The sequence below is a fragment of the Centropristis striata genome, chromosome 3, assembly GCF_030273125.1.
Source record: "Centropristis striata isolate RG_2023a ecotype Rhode Island chromosome 3, C.striata_1.0, whole genome shotgun sequence".
Classification (NCBI taxonomy): domain Eukaryota; kingdom Metazoa; phylum Chordata; class Actinopteri; order Perciformes; family Serranidae; genus Centropristis; species Centropristis striata.
This window is the reverse complement of record NC_081519.1, coordinates 7,074,555-7,098,292: the sequence shown is the minus strand read 5'-3', so window position 1 is coordinate 7,098,292 and position 23,738 is coordinate 7,074,555. Positions and strand designations below refer to the sequence as shown.

Here is a 23,738-nt window from a genome sequence, read left to right as displayed (position 1 = left end):
GTTTCACCAGCACCCTTTAATGCCACACAACTAAACTCCAGTTTCTGGGATAAGTGAAATACCTGCTTCCACTTCAACTTCTCTCACTTCACTCGTCTTTGAGTGTTGATGGGTACAGTGCATGTTTAACTCTTAACAGAGATGAGAAGGAAACAAGATGACTGACATGTTCACCTCTTTGCTTTTTTACCATTCACCCGAGGGGGCAAGGGAATTGCTAGACTTATTAGCCTGGTGTGATGTTTTACTTGCCTCTGGCAATCCTAAATGTTGAGCCCCGTTGCTGAGTGGTTATTCGGGTAGTGTGTGATAGATATGCAGCTGCTTATAAAGTTAGCTTCTTATTGTGCAGATGTTAGCGCAGATGTTTAATTATTACATGAAAATAATATATTTCTACCCAGGGTACAAAGCTAGACAATAAATAGTTTTAATGTCATATTAATGTCATATTTTTTTGTGCCTTCATGAAACAGATAGTACAGTGACTCTGAATCCAGAATCAGGTGATGAAATAACAGGCAGACTGAAGATTGTTACAATTGCATGAAATGCTAACATCTTTTACTGTAGATGTGTTAAAAACGTCTCTGGCAACATTTTGTGTGCATTCACTAGGTTCAAGTGTTCGTACTCCTGATACTACAGATAGAAAATCAGATCAGAAAACAGCTTCAAGTGAGTAAATGTAACTTTAACACTTGAATTAAGGAGATTTAATTATGTTTACAACCTAATTTACTCAGAACAAAACAATCTATTCATGCTTTTTTGTGGATGTTTTGAGTGGATAACTGACTTGACTATGGCTTCTGTTGTTACAAAGCAGAGAAGTGGGTGTTGAAGTGTGGAGCAGTTGTGGCTGGTTGTGGAGTAACTGTGGGCGTCATCTTGCTGATTTCTGCAGTTCTCTGGAACAGACGAAAAACTGGTGAGAACTGTTTTGTTCTAATAAATTCAAAATATCTTTATATAGGTATTTAAATGAAGCTTCAGTGCTTTGTCTGAATGCAGTGTGGTTGTACAGTTGTCACACAGCTCTAAACTATTGTATAACTCATCAGCTTGTTTATAACAAACATGCGAGACCTGCATCTCAAACTCAAAGTTAACCACACGTGTGAGACCACTGCTGCACTGAGATAAATATAACCTCCTCTGTTCGGTCTAACACTCTTCTTCACATGTGAACAAACAGTTGCTTTAATTTTCTTTTGGATAAAAGATTAACTTGATAGACCAATGCTTTTCAAGATACATACAATCATTATAAAGTCCTGTATATCATTATCAAATTCATCAGCCTTCAATCAGCTGGACTGAAGACTTAATTTGTTTTGAGTTATGTAATATTTGATATACAGACTAAAATTAAATTGCAAACTTTGTGGAAAACAATCATTTTACTTTGTTTGTCCAGCAGGTTCTGAGAAGGATAAAAGGCGGGAATCTCAAAAAGAGGATGTAAGTCTGACATTAGGGACAATATCAAATAGATTTTACATTTATATCAATAGATGCTACAATCAGTTTAAGTAGTGACAATAACTTTCTTTTCTCAGTCGGATATGTATCATTTATACGCCTCCATCAATGAGGAGCCAGCTGCCTCAGTCCCGATGAGTTTGATGTACAGCACCGTGAAGAAATACTGACACTGTTTTACACTCTCGATAAAAAAGATTAGCAGTCAGCCTGGAGAACTATTAGTAAAGTGAGCCTGGTGTTTAAAGTTGAATGGTCTAACCACGACTAATGTTAGATTGTGATGTCTTTTTCTAAGATCAACCAATTTATAAGATTAAACCAAACTTTTAATAAAGTTTTACAGCCAGATGCAACTTTCAATTTAAGGCGTATGACATAAACACAGTGAGGGTTCAAAACTGCATGTAAATATAGCTTTTTTGTGTTTTTTCTGTTTAATGTCAGTCTTTGATTTTTTTTTGTAACTAAATGTTTTTTAAGACGTATATGAATATGCATTATCATACAATTACATCATTTACAACTTCCTGCTAAATATTACCTGCTTTGAATTTTATTTAGTCTCTTTTTGTTTTCTTAATTGTGTATACATCATCACACACTTCCTTGTTCTTCTGTCTTTGTGGGGACACTCATTGACTACATGCATCCCAAGCCCTTAACCCTAATTAACCATCACAAGGAAATGTAAACCTAATACTAACCTTCATCCCATCAAACAGGCCTCTGAATAAGTAACGACCAAGCAAAAGTGTCCTCACTCTGGTGGTTAAACACTTGTTCTGGTCCTCGCTATGTAGGAAGTACAAGAACAAGTACACACACACTTGACAAAAAACTCAGAGGATAAATGAAGGAAGGAAAATATTTCTTTGTATTTATTCATCAGCTTTCTCAAACATGAGGTTAAGAGTATGTGGTCACCTTGACAAATAATGGCGGGATATATCAATGTAACATTCTGTGATCTTCTTCTTCTCCTTTTCTTCTTCTTCTTCATGCATTTTTATGTCATCTGAAATGTCTTCTGCTTTAAACCAAGAAGAAACTGGCAGAATAAAGCAACTTCTAATTCTCTGTTGTCTCTCAGCTTTTTTTCTTTTTTTTTTTTACATAATCCATATAATTACAGACACGAAAAAATAAATAAATTACAAAATAAAATATTTGAAGAAAGAAAACTATGATGGCACTGTTAACTGTTTTTAGCAATTAACTGCCAAAAATATAAACCTCTCTGCTTTTTTTTTTCACGTGACAAAAGTGCATTTTACATTCCACATACTTTTACATTAGCCTTCATTTTTTCCCCCACAAAACAAAAAAACATATTTGATATCTTACTTTCATCCTTTGCACAAAGGACTTGTTTTATACTTTGACAAGAAATATCTTGTTCTCACTCCTGACTTACTGTTTTTATTTCTCTTATTTAATTTCAGCACACATTCAGGACAATATGGCAAACTGTCGTGATCTGAGCAAAGTCTCCCAGCTCTCCCTTTACTCTCATTTTTTTTTGCTGCACCACATCGCCTATGTTTTCTGCATTAATGAATGTGAGTCTCAGTGCTACAGATTTTTTTTCTTTATCAGAGTGCTGCCTGTTGCAGAGGTATGAGCAGTTTCATTTCTGATTGGCAATGTTCTCTATGTGTTTATAAGCATCTTCTTGTGGATTTAGTCCCGACTTATGTCCAACTGTGCTGCCGACGGTCACCTGCTGACAGTCGCTGCTATCAGAGGGAGCAGAGCTGCTGTCAGAGGGCTGGAGAGGCGTGTTGCTGAACCACACTCCATGGCATTTTCCTGCAGAAGACACAGTCATTAATGATACAAAAAGAGCTGTTCATGACAATTATAAATATTAACAGGGTGGATATATGTTTGGTCTGGGAAAGACAGTAGTGGATGCTTAAAGAACTGTACTAATAGAACTAGTTGGGTCTTATTTTTGTAATTTTTCAGAAAGGTTGCAAACAAAAAAACACTTCTAATTTCTTTTAATTCTAAGTAAAACTAAAAGGAAACACCTGAAATATTCTTAATCATTGCAAAAAAATGGGTGCAGTTCACAAAGACCTATAGTGTCTGAAACATATTATAGCCTCTATATTATTTAATTTATTGATTTTTTTTATTTTTTAAATATCGTATAAACTGTGGTCACTGGGGCAATGGCAGACCTCAGAAACACGTTGTTCGGGCCACGGACATGACATTAAAACCATGCATTATATTTTAATCTTCACTTTCTTCATTTCGATACTTTTACTTTTAATTGCTTACATTTAATACACTACTCGGCTACTACTAAAGGCATGGCAACTCTGTCACCAATACTGGTACTGTAAGGTAAAGTTAGTCATTACTGTAAAAAAAAAAAAAAGGTTTTGCAGCCCTCAGTTGTATGTACCCCTGATATAGTAACTAGTTTACAGAATATTCTATATCCTAGACAAAATTGAGAGAAAAAAAACAAGTCACAGATATGTGTTCTTCAGCATCTTCTCCAATTTAAGTTTAAAGATTTGTTTTATGCTCTCACTCTATATGTATACTATACAATTTTGGGGAAATGCATTCAATCACTGTCCGCAGGGAGTCAATGAGAAGATTGATTTATGTTTGTACTGTAAATATGAAGATACTGCAGCTAATTAGCTTAGCTTAGCATAAAGAGTGGAAGCAGTAAACAGCCAGCCTCCATCTGTTAAAGGGTAATAAATCTGCCTGTGAGCACCTCTAAATATTTTCTATTTGTTGGCCGGGAGCAGTGAGTTTCTGGAGATTTGCAGACAGTTTGTTGCTGTGCCTCAGTGTCAGCTTGAATATGTACTTGTACATGTAGACAAACACAGCCACGTACCTCAGGGTGGAAAGGATGACATGATTCAGGCTTCTTTCTGTCCTTCTGAAACTTCAGTCTGTCACATTTTAGTGTCTCGTTGTGTTCAAAGGCGTCAAGGATTCAAATAAATTAACAGAACAGGTTTATAAGTTAATTAACAACTAATTTATATAATTTAGACTGATACAACACCTAAGTGGTGCAAGTAAAAAAAGAAAGAAGCTTTTAAAGGCATACTATGCAGGAATTATCACTTTCTGTTTGTGAACACACAATTTAGACCCGAGATCCACTGGTCCGCTTGGCGTTAGGATTAGTGCTATAGTTGCATTTTTTCTGCACTGTGTCCGCTATTTTCGTAGCTTCGTGTCCAAATGAGTCTATACATTGCAAGTTGTTTTGTTTTTTTAAATCCTGCATAGTATATCTTTAATGACAAAATAAAATCACTCTCACAGTCAGTAACTCTCCTTTCTACATCTGTTTCTACATGTCAAACATCTGTTTCCTGTAGAAAGGATATACATGATCTCGATGGGATCCATGGTGACTGGAAGAGAGCTGCTGCAGTCACACTTATTGTCCACAACAACCATGAAGAGGTTGCTGCTGGGAATCTGCTGTATGACAAAAGATCTGCAGCCCAAACAGACACAAGACTGGAATTAAAATATTATAACATGAATTGTAGCAGGCTGCCCATGCACTGTTTAATATAGATAAAAATGGTTGGGAAAGGTTGTGATTATTTGGTGACTCTCCAGTTGTCCTGAAGCCGTACCGGACACAGTCGTCACATTCGATGTTGCCTGTTGTTTCTTTGATGGTGCGCTCGGAGACGAAGGCGGGATATTCTGTATCACACGGCACCATCGTGGTTCTACGAGGTCTCTGAGCTAAATGTGTGACAAAGCAAGTTTAATTGAGCTGCAGTAAGTTAACAAAACCACAGATGAGCAGAAAAGGTTTCCAGTTCTCCTTCACCTACTCCCTCTTACACATTCAAGACTGTGGTTATCTTCATCTACAGTTACCTTTAACTGAGAGATCCACGTTCCACCAGCTGTACAGGTTAAACTCCAACAGAAAACTAAGGAGAAATACACAAATATCACAATTACACAAATGTTTCCAGTTATAGGTAGTTAAATAAGGTTCCCTGATGAGGTGATGGGATCTGTTGCTGAGTTGGACGCCATTGTGCACGATTGGCTCTACACCTTATTTTATTAATATGCACATGTGTTTTTGTTTTGTTGGTTTTACTTCTTTAAATTTAAACTTTTTTCATACTGGATGTTGTACGTGATCATGTCTGTTCTTTGTAGTGAATGTTTTTGCATCTAAAAAGCCAATAAAAATATTTTTATTATAGAGAGAAAATATAGATTAATATCAGTTAACACAAAGAAAAGCATTAACAAATTGCTGACTAATGTCTTTCTTAAAAGGTATAAACAGTTTAAAAATTAAAGAAAATTAGAAAATTAACCATTATGTATTATAATTTAAGCACAATAACAATTACCAGTGTACGTCATCTCTGGTTGACATGCTGAGTCATGATGAAGTGATACTAGTAAATAGCTGATATAATGTTATATGTTACTGCCTTTCCATTTACGTCTCTCAACTTTTTGTTCTTATCAAATCTTGAGCATTATTAATCACTATACCCTCATTATAAAGACTAACCACGTTGTAATTTCTGAGCCAATGTAATACATTTTTTTTGTGTTGTTCTTACATGACAAGTTCAGTCAGGAGCCACTTAACAACAGTGAAGGGCTGAAAGAGAGAGAAAATAATTTAATGTTAGAGTCTGCCATTAAACAAACTCAAAGATTTTTTACATTTAATTTCAGAGTTCATGTCGAGGCTACGCTCTGCACTGATGTTCCACAGCGTGACCACAAACTGAGAAAGGTTTCGGGGTCTGTGCTGATAGTTTAACTCGGGTCATACAAACGTAGATGAACAGCAGTGAACCACAACGATTAATGTATTGCGTGTCTATCTTTAAATCTACCAGCTGATGTTCTGTGTGGCTTACATCTGACAGAGTGCGAGCGCTGTCGCTGCTCCGAGCGTACTCTCTGCAGAGGGCCTGGTAGTCGTACAGCGTGATCCTGAAACACAAGCGGAGCAGCAGAGGTTGTAACAACAGCAAATATGACATTTATAAAGAAAAACAACATGCTTCAGGTGGAATGTATCAGTTCAGAGATCAGAGAAATGTTCAGTTGTGTCTGAGACCTTTTGAAGGATCCCATTTGGAGAAGTTTGCTCATCACAGCACCCTCCACCTCTCCAAAGAAGAGCCCTGTCTGAGAGAGAAGTCGTGTCAAAGCACACAGGCTCAGAGCTAACACGCATTACACTGGGTGGACAAAATAATGGGAACGGCAAATTAAAAAAGGACTATACTGTAACTAATTAAGTTATAAATTAAATATTTTCTGGTTTAAATTACAGACAACTTGCATCAGCAGCAAATAGTATTTATTTTAAAGGAAAGCAATCTCATAGAGTCACTGTGATATACTATCAAATCTATATATTACTGAATATTTGTCGGCTGTTCTGTAGTGCCAAATGCTGCTGTATTTGTTTAAGTTAGCGTAAGATTATGTGCCATTTACATTATATAAACGTTAAAGTTACAGAAATCAACTTCAGAAGTTTCATGGTGATATCTATTGGTTGAAATGTTAAAAGGCTGTTTTCTCAAAATATGCTTTTTTCCCCCCTCACACTCTCCCATCCTCACCATCCACTTCAGTAATGCTTACATGCATCAACCTTTCCAGTTTCATTCTTCATTTTTCATTAATAGCCTGCTTTATAGACAATTTTATCCTTAAAACACACTCAAATTTGTTTTTAATGACTGTTTACAATATTTGCTGATTTATGGAGTGATAAAAAGAGATATCAAAATTCCCTGTCAAAATATCTGACTCAAAATGAAACAAAAAGATACAACAAGAAACAATAAGATAATGCCTCATTTGCCAATTTAAGCATAAAATGTAAGAAAACTTCAATACATTCAAATATTTGCCTCAATGTAAGTAATCTCTAGTAGCAGGTGGATAAAATAGTCTCTCTGGGTGGGTTTAGCTCTTTCCATTGTTTAAACTTGTGTTGATGGGTGTAGACTTGCACACAGTACCTGAGAGGACTCCTCTGTGACGAGAATGAAGCCGTTGTTGTCGATAAGATAACAGTTAATGTCCTGTCAGAGGGGTGGAAGACAAGATTATGTTAATAAAAACTAAAAACAAATAAACTGAAAACAAAGAACAGGGTTATGTGACTGTTCTTACCGCGTTATCACAGCTAATGCTGCATTTTCCATCCAGAGCTGTACACTGAGCACAAACATACATCATTTAGTTTCATACATAATTTGTTGTAAAACTTGCTTCAATGGTGTTTCTTTAGTTACCTGTCTGCAGGCAGTCCAGAACTTTCTCTGAAAGAACTCAAGCTTCATCTGGATCCCAACAGCTGAGCACAACACACACATTAGATACTGCATCATATCCAAAAGAAAAGTATTAACGTGAAGATAATAATGACATGAAAGATGGTTTGGTGGTTTTTACCTGCAACAATTGGAGACTTTTTGTCATCCATGAGCTGAATGGCTGTGCTGGCCAAAACCACGCTCTTATTTTCCAAAGCTGGAGAGACAAAGAGAGAATAAACTTGTTGAAATGACACTTTCTGCTCACTAGATGGGGCCCTTCACTTAGCAGCCTGAGCTGGCAGACTGAGAAGAAACCGCAGTACCAGTCCATCACGTGTGGGCGGAGCGTTCTCCACAGCCACATGACTCTAATCATTCTGAAATGGGTGCTGTGATGGGACACTTGAGGTTATGAGTGGATGCAGTCATCATTAACGGAGGGAAATATGGTAAATGTGGTGGAGAGTGAAGCTGGATTCTCCGTCCTCTGGCTCGCAGACGCAACGTGAGAAACATTAACTTCATAAAAGCTGTGAGGGAGGCGAGCTGTGCTGCACATCCTATCAGTGGAAACCAGTAAAACCCACAATCCATAGCAGAACGAGGGACATCGAGAGAGACTGATTAAGATGTTAAAACGCTAAAAGACTGAAGCAGCCGGATGAATTTCCAATAAGTAATTTATATAGTGCTGTACCTGATAATTGAAAATAGACTTATAAGGCTGATAAAGTTCTCAGGGAACTTATATTCTGTACTGCACTCTTTAGCTTCCACCTCTAATCTCTGGTTTTCCTCTGCATACCTGTGCTGAAAGGGATGGAGTAGAGGAAAGTGCCGGGGACCTGCTCTGCAGCTCTCTTGTACCACAGAGGGAAGTGATCAGCATTAAACACTCCCTCCTTGTCCTCCGCTGTCAGGAAATCTCTGAGGAAGCAGACAGGATGAAAAGTGAGGCGCCGAGCAAAGAATTAGATTCATCAAGCACAATCAGGGCCTCGCCTCGTGCTGTAAGTAATGATTAGAGAGACGCTGAGCGGCGGGACTCACCGATTGGAGAGATGATCGGCGGGTACAAACAGGTTGGTCCTCGTCAGGCCGGTGCGAGTGCCCAGGAAGGCGATCTCCACTCCTTTGTCTGAGTTCCTGTTGGTGTAACGCAGAGCATCAAAAACACATCTGTGCATCACAATTCATAGTGCTTTCCTTGAACGTAACTGAACAACTTTACAACTCAATGTATTTTATCTTTTTGTTGTTGCTTCTCTGACAAAAGTCAGATAGGATGCATATTACCGAATGGTGAATAACGAAAATTCTTGATGCATTTTTGAGTTATATTGTAAAAAAAACTAATACTTTGCGCAACTCCAAAATACTTGCTAAAACTTGTTTGCTTTTAATTGAGTCATGTAATATTGTTCATGCAGGGTTTTGTAGATAAAACAAGTAATTTGAAGAAGACATCCCTTTTGGCCCTGGACACTTGTTGTGACATTTGATATGTTATGGGCTAAATTATGAATTAATTAAAAAGAATAGCCTTTCACATTAAAATGTTGAGACAGACCTCATACCACTGTATGTACACCAGGACAGTATAATAGGAGGCGTTGAAGAAAGAGTTCACACTTTTTATTTGTGTAACTCACATTTCCAAATGTGCATGGAAATAGTTTGGATTGCTGTGATTGTTCCCCCTGGCTGTTAAAAAACACCTTCCGAAAGTAATTCTTTTGTGCATGATGGGGACAAAATCCATAGTATTCATTTTGTGGAAAAATGCACTCATTGGTTCGGCGCCACCCTACCAGGACTTTGTCACTCTTTATACCACACTGCAAAAAAAGCCAACTTGTATTTTTTGCCTAAAACAGTGATTTAAGTTGGTAAAACTTGGAAATATAAATTATTGACATTTAGGGCAATAATGTAAGTTAGCACAACAAAGGAAGCCAGTTGTCTGCTCAAAAACAAGTTTGTGAGTTGTTGTTGTTACGTATATCTTTAAGTTTGGGTTCACAACAAGGGACAATAGTTCTGCTAACTCTTATTTCTTTGTTGTGAAATTCGGTCATTAGCGAAAGCTAGCGACTTACTGATGCTAGTGGCTAACTGACGCTAGCGGCTAACTGACGCTAGCGGCTAACTGATGCTAGCGGCGCTGCTCGTTACAGCTACAAGAGTAGCCATTAGCGTATCAATGCTAACTCAAAATTGTGGTCGCAACATTAGCTGACATTTCATAGCAGCGTTACAATCGTGCCAATTCAGCACATGGCAGAAATAAGGATTAAAAGTTAATACAATGTAAAATTATAAGTTCAAAAATCTGAATTCAGAGTTGAGCAAACTCAAAAACAAAACTTAAAATATTTAGTTTAATTGTCCAACTTAAAATTTTATCGAAGTTTGTTACCTTGAAATTTTGAGCTCACCCAACTTTTCTTTTTTTGCAGTGCACATCGCCTTCCCTGCTTCCTTTGCTCCCATCTGAACTACTCCAGCCACTAGAGGTCGCTGACTAACAATATCTATCTATCTATCTATCTATCTATCTATCTATCTATCTATCTATCTATCTATCTATCTATCTATCTATCTATCTATCCATCCATCCATCCATCCATCCATCCATCCTATGGGGTAGTTTTTTGGAGGACAGTGAATATTTACACAGTCGCTCATGAAGTTGAAATAAAATATTTTTTATCTCTTTCCATGAAATGATTGTCTAAATGTGATTTATTCTTGACAGATAAAGTTGAAATCTTCTCAAAACTTAATTAACAGATATCTTTTTCCAAACATATCACAATGAAAATGATACCACAGTTAACAGGATTGTTTCTGAAAACTTTACGGGCGGCCGTGTATATAAATATATCATTGATTGTGAAGAGATATGGTTTAGAATTTCTGTAAAAAAAAATCTCCTGTCTAAAATGCCATACTTAATAATAGGTTTGTAACCAAATGCTTCATCAATATTCTTTTATAGATCACTTATAAGTCATAAGAAAGAATTATTTCAGTTTGGCAGGTTGTGAAAAATCTCCTTGGCTGCTGTTTCTTCTACTTGATCATAACTCTTGAAGCGTATTATCAGTCACAGACACACACTTGATGGATTATAGTGAGAGCATTTCATTTGGATTTGCTCACATTTATAATTGCAGATGACTTACAAATATTTACTGATGGCTTATTAGTAAACTCTTAATGCCAGCCTTCATTAATAACAAACAACACGTTTAGCTATGGACTTGTAATGAGAATATAAAGCTGCCCTTCTTACTCACTCTGACTTATTGAGGGCCAGTCCGGTCCAGTAGGCCTCCAGCGGAGCCGTGACCACAGCATCAAACATCACCTCCTGGATCAGCTCTCTGTCACCTGCTCACCCAAAACACCCAGCATTTTTGGTTCATGCCTCACATGATAATCAGACTTTTATCGTGTATAAAACAGGCTCCATGTGGTCCAGTTTACTCAGGTGTGACTCAGATGTGTCTTACATTTCAGGTGCGGCCTGCGTCCCGTCATGAAGAGCTTGATGGCTTGAATCTGGGTCAGGTGACGGTGCTCGTGCTGCTCCTCTGTGTTGCAGTAAGTCCTGTAGGTCCAAACAGAGCCACACTGTTACATCACAGGCCTCAGCATCCCCGATGAGCACAGAGGGATAACCTACATAACGCATGAATGCCCGCTCCCATAACCCCAGCGTTACCATTCATCTGCCAGGGCGACATCTGGCTGTTCCAGATCACGGAGCCCTGAAAAACACAAGTCAGTAACGCTTCAGCAATGCCAGCCTGGGTCGACTGATACAATAAACCCTCTCAGAGTGACACGCGGCTCACTGTACTCGAGCTTTTGTTAACAGAGCTGTAGTGACATACCCGCTTCAACTGATACATTTCCTCTGAAGAAGTACTTTCCGTGACCTCTGGAGAGAGCCACGCCAACGCTGGAGACACAAACAAGAGGAGAGAATCAGCATTTAACTGTAGCCAAGACATAACCTGACAGAAAGTCATTTTGGGAACGCAATGAAACTTTTTTTTCCCTCCACCTGAATGGCGTTCCTTTGATGTCAGTGTAGTAATAGTCGTTGTGCATCTTCAGGACGCGCCTCTAAAAGAGCAGGAAAAGAAGTGCAGATGAGATTTACTCCTTTAGATGAGAGGCAACAGAGAGATACTAAACATTTTTATCTGCAGCCTCACCCCTCGATCCACCGTCTTCTTCACCTCCATAGAGAACGTGCCCGTCCTCCTTTTCACCATGGCGTTACGCAGCTGAAAGATGAAGCACACAGAGAGTTGAGGAGGGGTCAGCGGTACCGCAGCCTCGATGTGACTGCAGTTTTATTAGGGTACTTAAAACAGAGTCATACCTCGATGATTCTTAGAGGTAATTTGAAATTATAGATAATTGACTGGACAAATGAATGAACATGTGGAGGAAGTATTCAAACCCTTTACTTACTTTACTAATACCCAGTTGTACAAAATACTCTGTTTCAAGTAAAAGTCTTGCATTAAAAATGTGACTGAAGTAAAATATGCAAGTATAATCAGGACTTAGAGTATAAAAACATTTAATGTCCCCTATGACGGTTATGCTGTTATTCACCATTTGGTTAGATTATAATTATTAAAGCATTCATTTAAAAGGAGTTTTTTCCTGTTGTAGTTGGTTAAGGTGGAGCTCAGTTTGAACTATTAACTAATGATTATTTTCATTATGGTTAATGGATTCATCTGCTGATCGTTTTCTCCATAAATTCATTGTTTGGTTTGTTAAAAAAATAAAACTAAAACCCAAAGTTACACATTCAGAATGTTTTCCAACCAACAGTGAAAACCTCCAAATGATGGCAAATGTATTCAAAAAAGACAAAAAGATTTTTAAATCAACATATCCTCACATAATCTAATCTAAACTAAACTAATATAATATAATATAAAATAATATAATATAATATAATATAATATAATATAATATAATATAATATCATATAATATAATATAATATAATATAATATAATATAATATGCATGCTTCTCATAAATTTTGGGAGCAAAAATAGTTATTTGTAACTAAACCTGTTAAAAGAACAATATTTTCCCAATGAAATGTAAAGGTAAAATCAAGACATTGTGCCTGTTGCAGTCACACAACTTTGCATGTAGATCAAAGTACAACTAGTGTTTCAAATTGTTCAATGAATAATGACTTTTTTTCCCTTGGTACCATTCATTTTTAGGGGTTTAATACATACAATATCATCTTTGTCTTCCCATTCCACCTCAGAGAGATCCACACTGCTGTAGTTTGGCTTCCTCCTCTTCTGTCCGTCCTGATACTGAACAGAGGAACACAGTATACACGATTTAATGATCCATTTTACATAGTGACGTTTTATTTTGAATAACCACGGCTTAAACATGTCTGCTACTCTGGCCTGACCCAACTGTGAAACATGTGACACATAATTTATCAGCTTGATGTTAATGAAAGAAATCCATTTGAAAATCTTCACTATAATTTATCTTTTGTGTTTCAGTATTAACATGAAGACTTGCTGTTTGCTCTTATTTATCAAGCCTTGTTATGGAGGTTTTTGCTGTGTAATTATTTAACAAATCATGTGTGAAATTAACACTGTCAGGTAAATTAAAAAGTATTAATATGATTGATGGGAAATCCACCCTCTACATCGATGCATTAAAGTGTTCATGTCAAACTCTGCTACTGTACGTCGTCTGCTCCACAAGAAACAACAAGTCAACGACGACAACCACAGCACAGTTTTAGCCACAAAGAGACACTCACAGAAAACCACCACAGACTAACACAACCACACACACACGCACACAGTTGCACAGAGAGGAATAGCACTAACACTGGCACACCCAGATCCACTAGCACAGCCATAGCTCCTGAGGAACCAGCGGTCCCAGGGCGAGCGGCTGTGGTCTCTGCCAGCGAGTGTTAAGTTACCTCTGGGAAATCTCAGGCCAGCCAGCCCTATGTGTGGCCTTTATCCCTGCATGCATACATCAAAGGAAAAGGTGGGGATTACAGACTATACGAGCCCATTTAGCCTCCTAACCAGGTAACACATTTGTCTCTGTGTGCCCTCGTTAATGGAGGCTTGCACTTCATCATTTCCGTTATGTATACAATTGCATGGACAAAACAAAAGAGGAGAAACAGGGTAAAGTCAGGGAATGTTGTGAGACTGTTCTGGTGTAATGTTAAGAAAGTGAGTTACCAAAGGCCGGAGGTCCGGGTGTGTCAGGATGTAGCCGTTATTTGTGACTGCAAATGCATAACCATGGATTCCTAACTGGAGACACGAAATAAGATGCACAAGGAAGAAACATTTAAAAAAAAAATGTATATCAATGTTCATTTATTCAAAGCAAAAGTTCAAGAACAGCTGACTGTACCATATGTTTAGGGATGAGCTTCATCAGCTCCTGCAGAGGGATGTCTGTTCCCACGACCCCCAACAGAATACCCTGGTTCTTCTGCATGAAGAAATTCAAAACATACAAACACAACTTTAGAGGGAATGTTTTCACTTTAGTCTGTCTGTGTCTCAGCGGGATTACAGGGAAAACTACCGTCCCAATTTTCATGAACCTTGCTGTAAGGGGGCAGCCTGGGCCAAAGAACCCACAACATTCTGGAGCAGATCGAAGTCGCAGTGCGGATAGACAAATTATTTTTCACTTTTGTCAACATTGTGAGATGGGACACGGCCATGGTGGAGCTCTATGATCTCTGAGTGCTCTTCTAGTTTGTTCTTTCACAAAGTATAGATAGATTTCATGTGTAAAATCCTAATAATATGTTAAACCTCTATGTGACTTGTGATTTTATTAGGGTTCTTAAAATAGAGTGATACCTTGATGATTCTTATAGGTAATTTGAAATTATAGATAACTGACTGGACAAATGAATGAACATGTGGAGGAAATATTCAAACCCTTTACTTGAGGAAAAGTACTTGTACCCAGTTGAAAAAAAATTTGTTACAAGTAAAAGTCTTGCATTGAAAATGTGACTTAAGTAAAATATGGGAGTATTATCAGGACTTAAAGTATAAAAAGTATATATAAAATATTGAATGTCCCCTGTGACGGTTATACTATTATTCATCATTTGGTTGGATTATAATTATTATAGCATTCATTTAAAAGGAGGATTTTGCTGTTGTAGTTGGTTGAGGTGGAGCTCAGTTTGAACTATTAACTAATTATTATTTTCATGTTGGAATATTGGATTAATCGGCTGATCGTTTTCTCCATAAATTCATTGTTTGGTCGGTAAAAATTCTGAAAAATAAAAACCCAAAGTAACACATTCACAATGTTGTCCAACCAACAGTAGAAACCTCTAAATTATTACACATTTATATGTTAAAGTGAGTAACTATAGCTGTTCAATAAATGTAGAGCAAAATGTACAATATGAAACGTACTGAAGAATAAAGTAGCAAAAAGTGGAAATACTCAACCAAATGGATGTCAGCATTGTTATTGAGTAAATGCACTTAGTTTTCTACCATCACATGAGTCAGTCACTGTCACTCACCGTTTCATTCTTTGTGCTGAAGACCGGCATGGCGACTGTCGTCATCAGACTGGGGCCCGCTTTGCTCTTCAACTGAAAGAAAAAACAAGTCATTTTTAACTGTTGAAAGCAGTTCATTTGTCTGAGTAATGCCACTGAGAGTCGTGTCAGGTTTGCAAGCATCAGTCAAAAGCAAAAACTGCACAAAGGAAAAAACACAATTAAACTGTGTTATTTTTACCTGTAGTTCTTACAACCACACATCCAAAAAAGTTAGGACACTGTGTAAAACACAAATAAATAGAGAATGAGTGTGTCTATTTAGAAAAAATCGTTAAAGATCTCCAGTTTGATTATTAGACATCTTGTCATTGTGCTTTTTTAATTGAATGTCAGTCTCAAAAGATTTACAATTCATTAATTTCTGTTCTCATTCTGTTTTTCACAGCATACCAAATTTTTGGGAAACATGTAATTCATTCTCTGCATATAATTCAACTTAAGTAGACAAACTGAGATTCCAAAAATGAAGTGTTTTGACGTTCAATTGCTTCTACAATTACTACCGAAAAAATGCTATTAATGGCATTAGCAAAAAAGAATTCATAAATACAACTCTTTACAGTTTCCATTGAAATGTTAATAAAAAATTAACACAGTACAGTGGCTAATTACCAGTTAAAAGGCTGCATAATTGACATGAAACTCAATTAAAATTTCCATATAGAAAAGAGAAGAGCGTGAGTTGTTCAGCAGGGAATAATAACAGCTTCAGAACTTGACAATAATGAAACCAAAAGCGGCTACAAAATTAAGTAGCACTGAACACAAAAAAGGTCTCACCACATCAGACTACTATTTGACACAGAACTAATTAAAAGTAGTGTCCGAATGAATTCCTGCAGATTCACAGAGGATCCTGGTCGCAGCCTTTCTGTTGTCAAACCTGAACCGTGTGAGTCTCACGTGGGGGAGACGAGGTCAGTTCAGTGGGATGAAGGCTGACATAATTAAGTACACGAGCGCTGTTAAAGTAGGTCTGCTACTCCCTCACCTCGTCAGTTGACACAGCTGAGCGTGCCTTTGTCCCTGTGTATGTGTGTGTGTGTGTGTGTGTGTGTGTGTGTGGCTGATGCTCATTTGTGTATGTGCATGCATATGAAGCAAACGAGCACTGTATACTATCTAGCTTGACAAAATGAAGAATAGGGTCCCTTAAATTCATCACAATGGGAGTGGAAACTGGACTGCTTCAGTCTACACACACACACACACACACACACACACACACACACAGGTAAAGCCACGACGGACGCTTAACACCTCCCCACGCTCCCGCTCCCTTTTCTCTCCCTCCCTTTCTTGGTCTCCCCTCCAATGTCAGTTTTATTATGGGCTTTAGGAGATAAAATGCAATGATCCACAGAATGATGAATGGTGTGTCTGAGGCTGAGATACAAGAGCACACACTCCAGAGGACAATCTCCCAACCCTTCTGTGTGTGTGTGTGTGTGTGTGTGTGTGTGTGTGTGTGTGTGTGCATGCTCCTGGTCTCCATACTGGAGCAAAGTACAATAAATGCTCCTCTACACCTCCTGCCCCTCAGAGGGAAGAGCCCCTCTTCACTTTAGATTTCCTAAGAAGTATTGAAGCATAATGTTGAAAAATTGGAACAATAAGCAGCTATTTAACCTATCAAGTCACTTATACTTTTTTTTTTTTACAACATGACTCAAATTTGAGACCCTGTGGAAACCTTTGATAGCCTGCCCCGTGATCTATTTTTACTGATGCGGGTTCAGAATAACTTCCTACAGCTTCTGGTCGATCCGTTTATAATCCAACAGGGGACTTCAACATCTTTCAGGCAAAGGAGCTCTTAGGAACCCTCTATTATAAAAAGTTGTGTTAAATGTTAAACTGGGCCTACAGCAACCTGTGTGGCCTGTATTTACTTTGCAAACAATACTAGGCTATTTAATATTATAATATTGACTAACTTTGACCCAGTATGTCAGACTCTCTTGCCCAAGAAGTTACAAAATGATTGATTGTGGCTCAGATGAATGTCACTTAGGATAATAAGATAATGTATTTTATCTTATTGTATTTTACTGTTCTATTGTTTTCTACATCTCTTTGCATTGTGTTATCTATTTATTGATGTGCAGCACTTTGGAAACATTGTGTTTGCTAAAATTGTGCTATATAAATAAAGTTGATTGGATTGGATTGGATTGAATAATAAAGCTAATATGTTTCAGTAATACATGTTTTAGTGTAGATTAGCTAGCTTTCATGATTGCACCTAGATTCAAGGGTGATGCAACAGTTAGTCACCAGTGCTGGGTAATTAAAATCAACATGATTACATGAAACTATTTTGCCTTAAAATATCAGCTTCAAAATTATTTTGATGCTACTCTGACTTGAAATAACTAGAATGGTGTCTGTCATTCCCACTCTGCATCCTGAACTACTGTTCTTGCACTGTGTAACTTAAGTGAGTGAGTACGAACTGCCATAAGAAGTTTACGGCACAAACAGACTGTGTCACTGATTTTTGTGCAACTTGAAGATGTTATTGGAGGAAAATGTGTTCTGTGTTTACACCACTAGCACAGGAGCTTTGGACCGCTGCAGGGAGATGGTTTTCAGAACCGGGGTAAGGGATTTCTTTTTTAAATAAATATGCAGATTTATCGCTGCTAATATTTTGTTGCTTTCATGTTCATGTGTATTTCGGACATATTTCAATTTATAGAAATGAAAAATGATCAAACAATAACCTGGTACCCCCCCTGCAGTAACTCTGAGGACCACCCAAGCCCAAGGTAATAAGACAATAAATCATTTTTTATGAACATGATTGAACCTGAGAGCATGTAAACATCAGATGACACATATATATTTACCTTATGAGCCTGGGAAAGCTGCAATGAAAGAAGAGATGCATTCAGGTTGAGTCGTGGATGAAAACCTTCACATTGAACATTGTGTCTTTGTGGACGCAGATGTAGGACGGGGGGAGGAGGATCCATGCGGATTAATGAAGCTCATAATGAGGATTCATTCCAGCAGCATGAAGAGTAATGATAAGAAAGCAGACCACAACATGTGCACGCTCACTGTACAGTACAGGGACGGACAAATAAACACCAATTCTGCAACTACTACAAACTGAAGCACCTGGCAGTGGAATCAAAGCACGCTGCTGCACTGTACAGACAACCATGCAGTCTCACTCACTCATATAGAAATGTAAAATGGGAATGGCACTAACAGGAATTGATGACAAGTAAAGCATTGTAACACACTCACAGCACTGTCCACGTAGGCTTCAGTCCACACAGTGTCATGCTCATGGTCGATGACCTTCGGGCGGCTCATGACGTGAAGATACCTCATCACGTTCTCCTGAACGTCTGCCAACGTGGAGATCTGACTGAAGTATCCTGCAATTCAACACACATTAGCCTAAAATGAGGTACGACAGACATATCTTCCACAGTGTGCAGTCTCATATGTATTTGGACTGTTCAAGACTGCACATAAAAATATTAAAAGTGATATCCAGAGGTGAGGGAAGTATTGGATCAGCATGTTTAGTCCTGCATCTGACACACGTGTGTTCAAGTTCCCCAAATGCACTCCTTACCTCTTCACAAATGTTGTAATTTGCTGCTGAAGTCCCTGCACCTGTCTCCTAAAAATAACATTCCCGTATAACTAAACTGCATTTATAATTAACTTTCAAGAAAAAAAAACATTTTCTCCCAGATTATAGTCACAATTTCAAACATTAATGATGTGATTTGAAACAGAACTACAGTTTAAACATGTTGTTGAGGTTTTGAAATGGTCGCAGTTTGGTTAGGTTTAGGCAACAAAATTACTAGATTAGGTTTAGTAAAAGATCCCGATTTGGGTTAAAATTAGTTTGTTTATCATGCAAATAAATCAACGTTGACTTTGGTTTCACACTAACCACGGTCTCCAGGGTGAAAGTCCTTTGTTTGACCCAACAATCCCTACTGAGCTGCTCCATGTGTGGACATCCATGGAGCAGAAATGTTTTTGTGATACCACAAGAACAAATGTAATCTAGGAGAAAATATATTTCCCTTGAAATGTAATTGACATTTAGTTTTGCTGCACTGGATTGTAATTTTCAGGAGACCAGGCCGGTCTCTGACATTCCTGCACTGTATGGAAACCGTCTCGGCTCACAGCGACACAGGAGCCATTGACTTGTGTCACCTCCTGCTGTTGCTGACAATGCTTCATATTGGACATGTAAGGTTATTCCACAGTGGGGGTGTGTATGGGTAAGGATTTTTGGGGGGCTTGCCTCCCCACAATCCCTCTGTGATGTGTTTTCCTGGCTGTGACTTTCCCTTCCAGAGGGCACTCATGCAGAGCGTTGACACGTGGGAGCCATCAGCAGCGAGCAGCCAAGGGGGAGACACTCTGACAGGAAGAGGGATTAGAGCGGATTGACCTCTGACCCTCCCAAGTGCCACTTCATTGCCTCTTGGCAGAAAGATTCTGAGGCAGCATATACACAAGCACGCACACACATGACATACACATATACCACCAAACCACACGGATACCCACACATCCTCAACCATCATCATCTGCAGGAACACCATATCAGCCCGCAGTCGACACTCCAACGCGGAGCTGTCTTGAGAAGCGTTTATCAAAAAGTCCCAAACCTTTGTTGGCACAAGCCATCCATTTGAGGTTATCAGCAAACGCAGACTCTCGTCCAATCAGGTAGGGGAATATCCGCACCTGTGCAGAGGACACATAAATGTCGACAGTTTCAAAGATGGAAGGATTAAAAGAAAAAACATGCAAAGTGATGTTTAATGCGTCCTTAGTACTTTATCTTCCTGCCCTGATTCTATCAGGCTCTGGGGCAAGAAGTAGCATCATCCTCATAAGGAAACACTGAGCATTAAGTGGCTTTTTCAGCCCTTTCTTTCCATTATTCACCATTTTTTTAACAGTTAGTTATTCACCAAGTTGCAGTTTAATTCAGTTAATTTTCTTTTGTTGGGGGTTTGGCATGAGGGCATGTTCCACTGTCCTCTTAAAGAACGCTGTGTGACACTTTGCCAAACCTGCACGGCTCATTGGCTCCAGATGCTTTGCTAAGCATGAAGCATATAGAAAACAGTGAATGGCTGCCATACAGCGGCCCTGAGGGTGTATGAGGGAGGGAGGGGGGTGGGGTACCCTGCCAAATACTGCCCTGTACCCTGCCAAACACTGCCAGCACACTTATGCTTGATAGGACTGAACAAAAGCCCCTGAGCTGTTGTTTTTATTGCTTTGTGAGTGGCACAGCAGTCCATTTCATTTCAATTGCATTTAGGTCGTACAAAGGGAGGCTAACAAAAGACTTTAAACCCATCGTTGGGTCCAGGAAGAAAAGTGGGGAAAGAGCACAGCAGAGCCTCCGAGACTGAGCTGCTGTGCTCTCTCCGCACTGTTCTTCCTGGAATACAAACTCTATCCTTGAAAGCAGTTAGTTTCCCATGTTTTATTCCTCGTGGGGGGAATATAACGCTGTAATGCGCCAACACTTTGAAAAACATCATACTGACATGGATTGTACACTGCAGAGTTATGAGTAATAATGAAGTAAGAAAACAATTCCTCAAAACATCAAGACAGGAGCTCCAGCTGGCACAAAGTATTAAAACATACATCTATCCCCGCTGGAAGAAAAGTGCAGAGCCAGCAGAAAAATCTGAAAAAGGACATGGGTTACATTGACAGTTAAGCACCTAGTGGAACAGAAGAAAAAAAAAAAAGAAAGAAAGTAAAGAGACTCACCTTTCTCTCTGGCCAGTTGTATTTCTCAAAAACGTCATCATACATTTCAGTCGCGCCGTCAGTCACCAGCATTATGGCCTGGCTGCACAAACTGCCATGTCCAGTTTGATTAAACTGCAGAAAGGGAGAAAAACATGAAGATATAAATGAGAAATAAGATATGCATTAAACAAACAGAGCTGTCTGTACATGATGAGGATGTCTGATATGGCAGCCGTGCAGCCGTCAGTCAATAAAATACAGAGAACGTCTTGGTAAATAAACCTGAGGAGTGTGGTTCACTTTGTTCTGATGCCAGAAGATGCATCGCGGTAATTAAGTGGTTTATTGACCTGTAACAGAGTGAATGTGGAGAGAAAGAGCAGGACGCAGTGACACAATCACAGGATGAAACCTGCTGAGCACAGCTGCTTTAAAATCACACAGGCCAAGCATCAGGAGGCCTCCACAACTCTCTTGTTGATAGAAAAGTGATGCCTCGTCAAATAAGAAGTTATGTTCATGTCTGACAGCTGTTTCACCACAGAAACAGTATTTATACTTTATTTATCTTAACAGTTTGCATTGGCTCTGCGGTTTTATGCTCATGAGAACATAATTCTTTTCAAAAATGTTTTATTGTAATCTATGTTTTTTGTTCAATTATAAGAAATCAACTTTAATGAAAGCTTTTTTTCCACAGAAAACTATTTTTTATTTGAAAAGCACAGGTGTTATTAAACAAACAATGATGGCTCTGTTCCATTAAGTGTCCCAGCCTACACAATGCCAGGGCCCTGAAACTGTATCAGCTAGATTAAACTCAGCCTTCATTCATTTGATTATAAATATTTGTGCTTTAACAAACTAAATTGTATTAATGGAATATAATTAAGTACAATTACTCTTTACAAGGTGCATGTACTTTACTGGCCTACTTCTACTCCACCACATATCAGAGGTCATTATTGTAGTTTTTACTCCAGTATATTTGTCTTACAGTTTAAGTTACTAGTTCATTTTCACATTACAGTTCATAGCCTTCCTGTACCAATATCCATATTTGGTGATTTTAAGTGTGCATTTCTCTTTAGGGTTTCTTTATGGATTGATAACATTTTCCTATTCATTAAGTTAAACTAAATCTTTAAAAAACAAGACCATTGGATTAGCTGTAAAATTGTTACAAAGCTAAAAATCAGGCTGTGTTTTTTTTTGACACCAAGAAAAGTTGAATTTTTAGCTATATATGGATCTGATACAGAACAGCGAACCTACAAACATATAATGCCCTGATAGAATATGATGTTCTGCTTTAGATTAAACAGTATATAAAGGAATAAAATGAGCACAACCTCAAACATCTGCAGCAATTAAATTAAATATACACATTAACGCAGCAGTAATATTAATCCAAAAACATCATATACACGGTCGCTCATAAAGTTGGAATAAAATATTTTTTACCTCTTTCCATGAAATGATTGTGACAATGAGATTTTTTCTTGACAGATAAAGTGTATATCTTCTCAAAACTGTATTAATTTATTAATCAATCTCTTCCAAACATATCACAATGAAAATGAAATCACAGTTAACAGAGGATTGTGTCTGAAAACAAAATGATTCCAACAATATGGGCAACCATGTATAATAGTAAAACCCTGGGACATTTTACTGCACAGTGAACACGTTTAGTTTGACACTTACATTGCATTATAGTTTAAGTACCGACATACTTTTATTAAATTAAGGTTATTAGGTTAGGTAATGCAGGACTTTTATTTGAAGTGTAGTATTTTTAAAGAGGATTATTGCTACTTCTACTTCAGTAAATGATCTGAATACCACTGTTAATTGTCCTCTCTGATAAAGGATTATAAAAAAAAGTGGGTACAGTGTGTGACGTCCTTCCCACGGTCTGTGGGCTCACAATTTGGCTGACATTGGAGGGTCGACAGCTCATCTGGTTCACCTGAGCTCTCATTATGAGCTTCCTTTCCTCTCACCCTCTGTTTCTGTAGCACATGCCCTACACAAAAAGTCAAGCTTTTATTGCTGATTCAAAACAGCCTAATTTTGTGTTATGTTGAGTTTAATTAATTATGCATTTACATGTCTCACGTTGACTCCCTGATCCAGAGGAGGATCTGTTGCGATAGAGTGTCAGGAGTCTTTACTGAAGCCTCTCTGCACTCTGTGCTGCTGCTGAGCATCTGTCCTATAGATACGCCTTTGTTTGGCTGTATATTATGCCATTTGTTTCAGTATTGTAAGCAGATAAGAGCTAGTAAATCTTAATGTTAATGATAAAAGACATAATCAATAACAGGAATCATTAAGTAATTGATGCTGATAAAATCTAATCAATCCCAGGCCTTGGTTGTTAGAGAGGTATATCAATGATCTTGTTTTAATTTCCTTCAATAAGAGACATTTTGTGATGTTAAAATATGTTAAAAATATTTGATTATATGCTCGCAGTTCAGTTTTGTGATTCTTTCAT

At 38.1% G+C, this 23,738-nt stretch overlaps 1 protein-coding gene across 2 annotated transcripts in view; it reads right to left on the bottom strand.

The window, feature by feature from the left end:
* Window positions 1-2,517: 2,517 nt before the first annotated feature.
* The window catches only part of LOC131968346 (voltage-dependent calcium channel subunit alpha-2/delta-3-like), a 38,753-nt gene continuing 17,532 nt past the window's right edge, over window positions 2,518-23,738 (bottom strand). Inside the window, exons 12-39 of one of the 2 annotated variants that reach the window (XM_059329179.1) lie at window positions 21,254-21,367; window positions 20,125-20,203; window positions 18,725-18,858; window positions 18,319-18,336; window positions 15,425-15,496; window positions 14,275-14,355; window positions 14,097-14,171; window positions 13,101-13,184; window positions 12,044-12,115; window positions 11,890-11,951; window positions 11,717-11,784; window positions 11,545-11,590; window positions 11,333-11,430; window positions 11,117-11,210; window positions 8,865-8,960; window positions 8,620-8,741; window positions 7,951-8,028; window positions 7,791-7,852; window positions 7,669-7,713; window positions 7,515-7,577; window positions 6,596-6,666; window positions 6,393-6,468; window positions 6,087-6,127; window positions 5,374-5,429; window positions 5,121-5,235; window positions 4,858-4,975; window positions 4,358-4,435; window positions 2,518-3,297 (exon numbers count right to left, since the gene is read on the bottom strand). In XM_059329179.1, coding sequence (XP_059185162.1) covers window positions 3,205-3,297; window positions 4,358-4,435; window positions 4,858-4,975; window positions 5,121-5,235; window positions 5,374-5,429; window positions 6,087-6,127; window positions 6,393-6,468; window positions 6,596-6,666; window positions 7,515-7,577; window positions 7,669-7,713; window positions 7,791-7,852; window positions 7,951-8,028; window positions 8,620-8,741; window positions 8,865-8,960; window positions 11,117-11,210; window positions 11,333-11,430; window positions 11,545-11,590; window positions 11,717-11,784; window positions 11,890-11,951; window positions 12,044-12,115; window positions 13,101-13,184; window positions 14,097-14,171; window positions 14,275-14,355; window positions 15,425-15,496; window positions 18,319-18,336; window positions 18,725-18,858; window positions 20,125-20,203; window positions 21,254-21,367 — 2,211 coding nt within the window. In that variant the 3' untranslated portion in view covers window positions 2,518-3,204. Of the gene's footprint in view, window positions 3,298-4,357; window positions 4,439-4,857; window positions 4,976-5,120; window positions 5,236-5,373; window positions 5,430-6,086; window positions 6,128-6,392; window positions 6,469-6,595; window positions 6,667-7,514; window positions 7,578-7,668; window positions 7,714-7,790; window positions 7,853-7,950; window positions 8,029-8,619; window positions 8,742-8,864; window positions 8,961-11,116; window positions 11,211-11,332; window positions 11,431-11,544; window positions 11,591-11,716; window positions 11,785-11,889; window positions 11,952-12,043; window positions 12,116-13,100; window positions 13,185-14,096; window positions 14,172-14,274; window positions 14,356-15,424; window positions 15,497-18,318; window positions 18,337-18,724; window positions 18,859-20,124; window positions 20,204-21,253; window positions 21,368-23,738 lie in introns of both variants that reach the window. The other variant, XR_009394032.1, reaches the window with a different exon arrangement.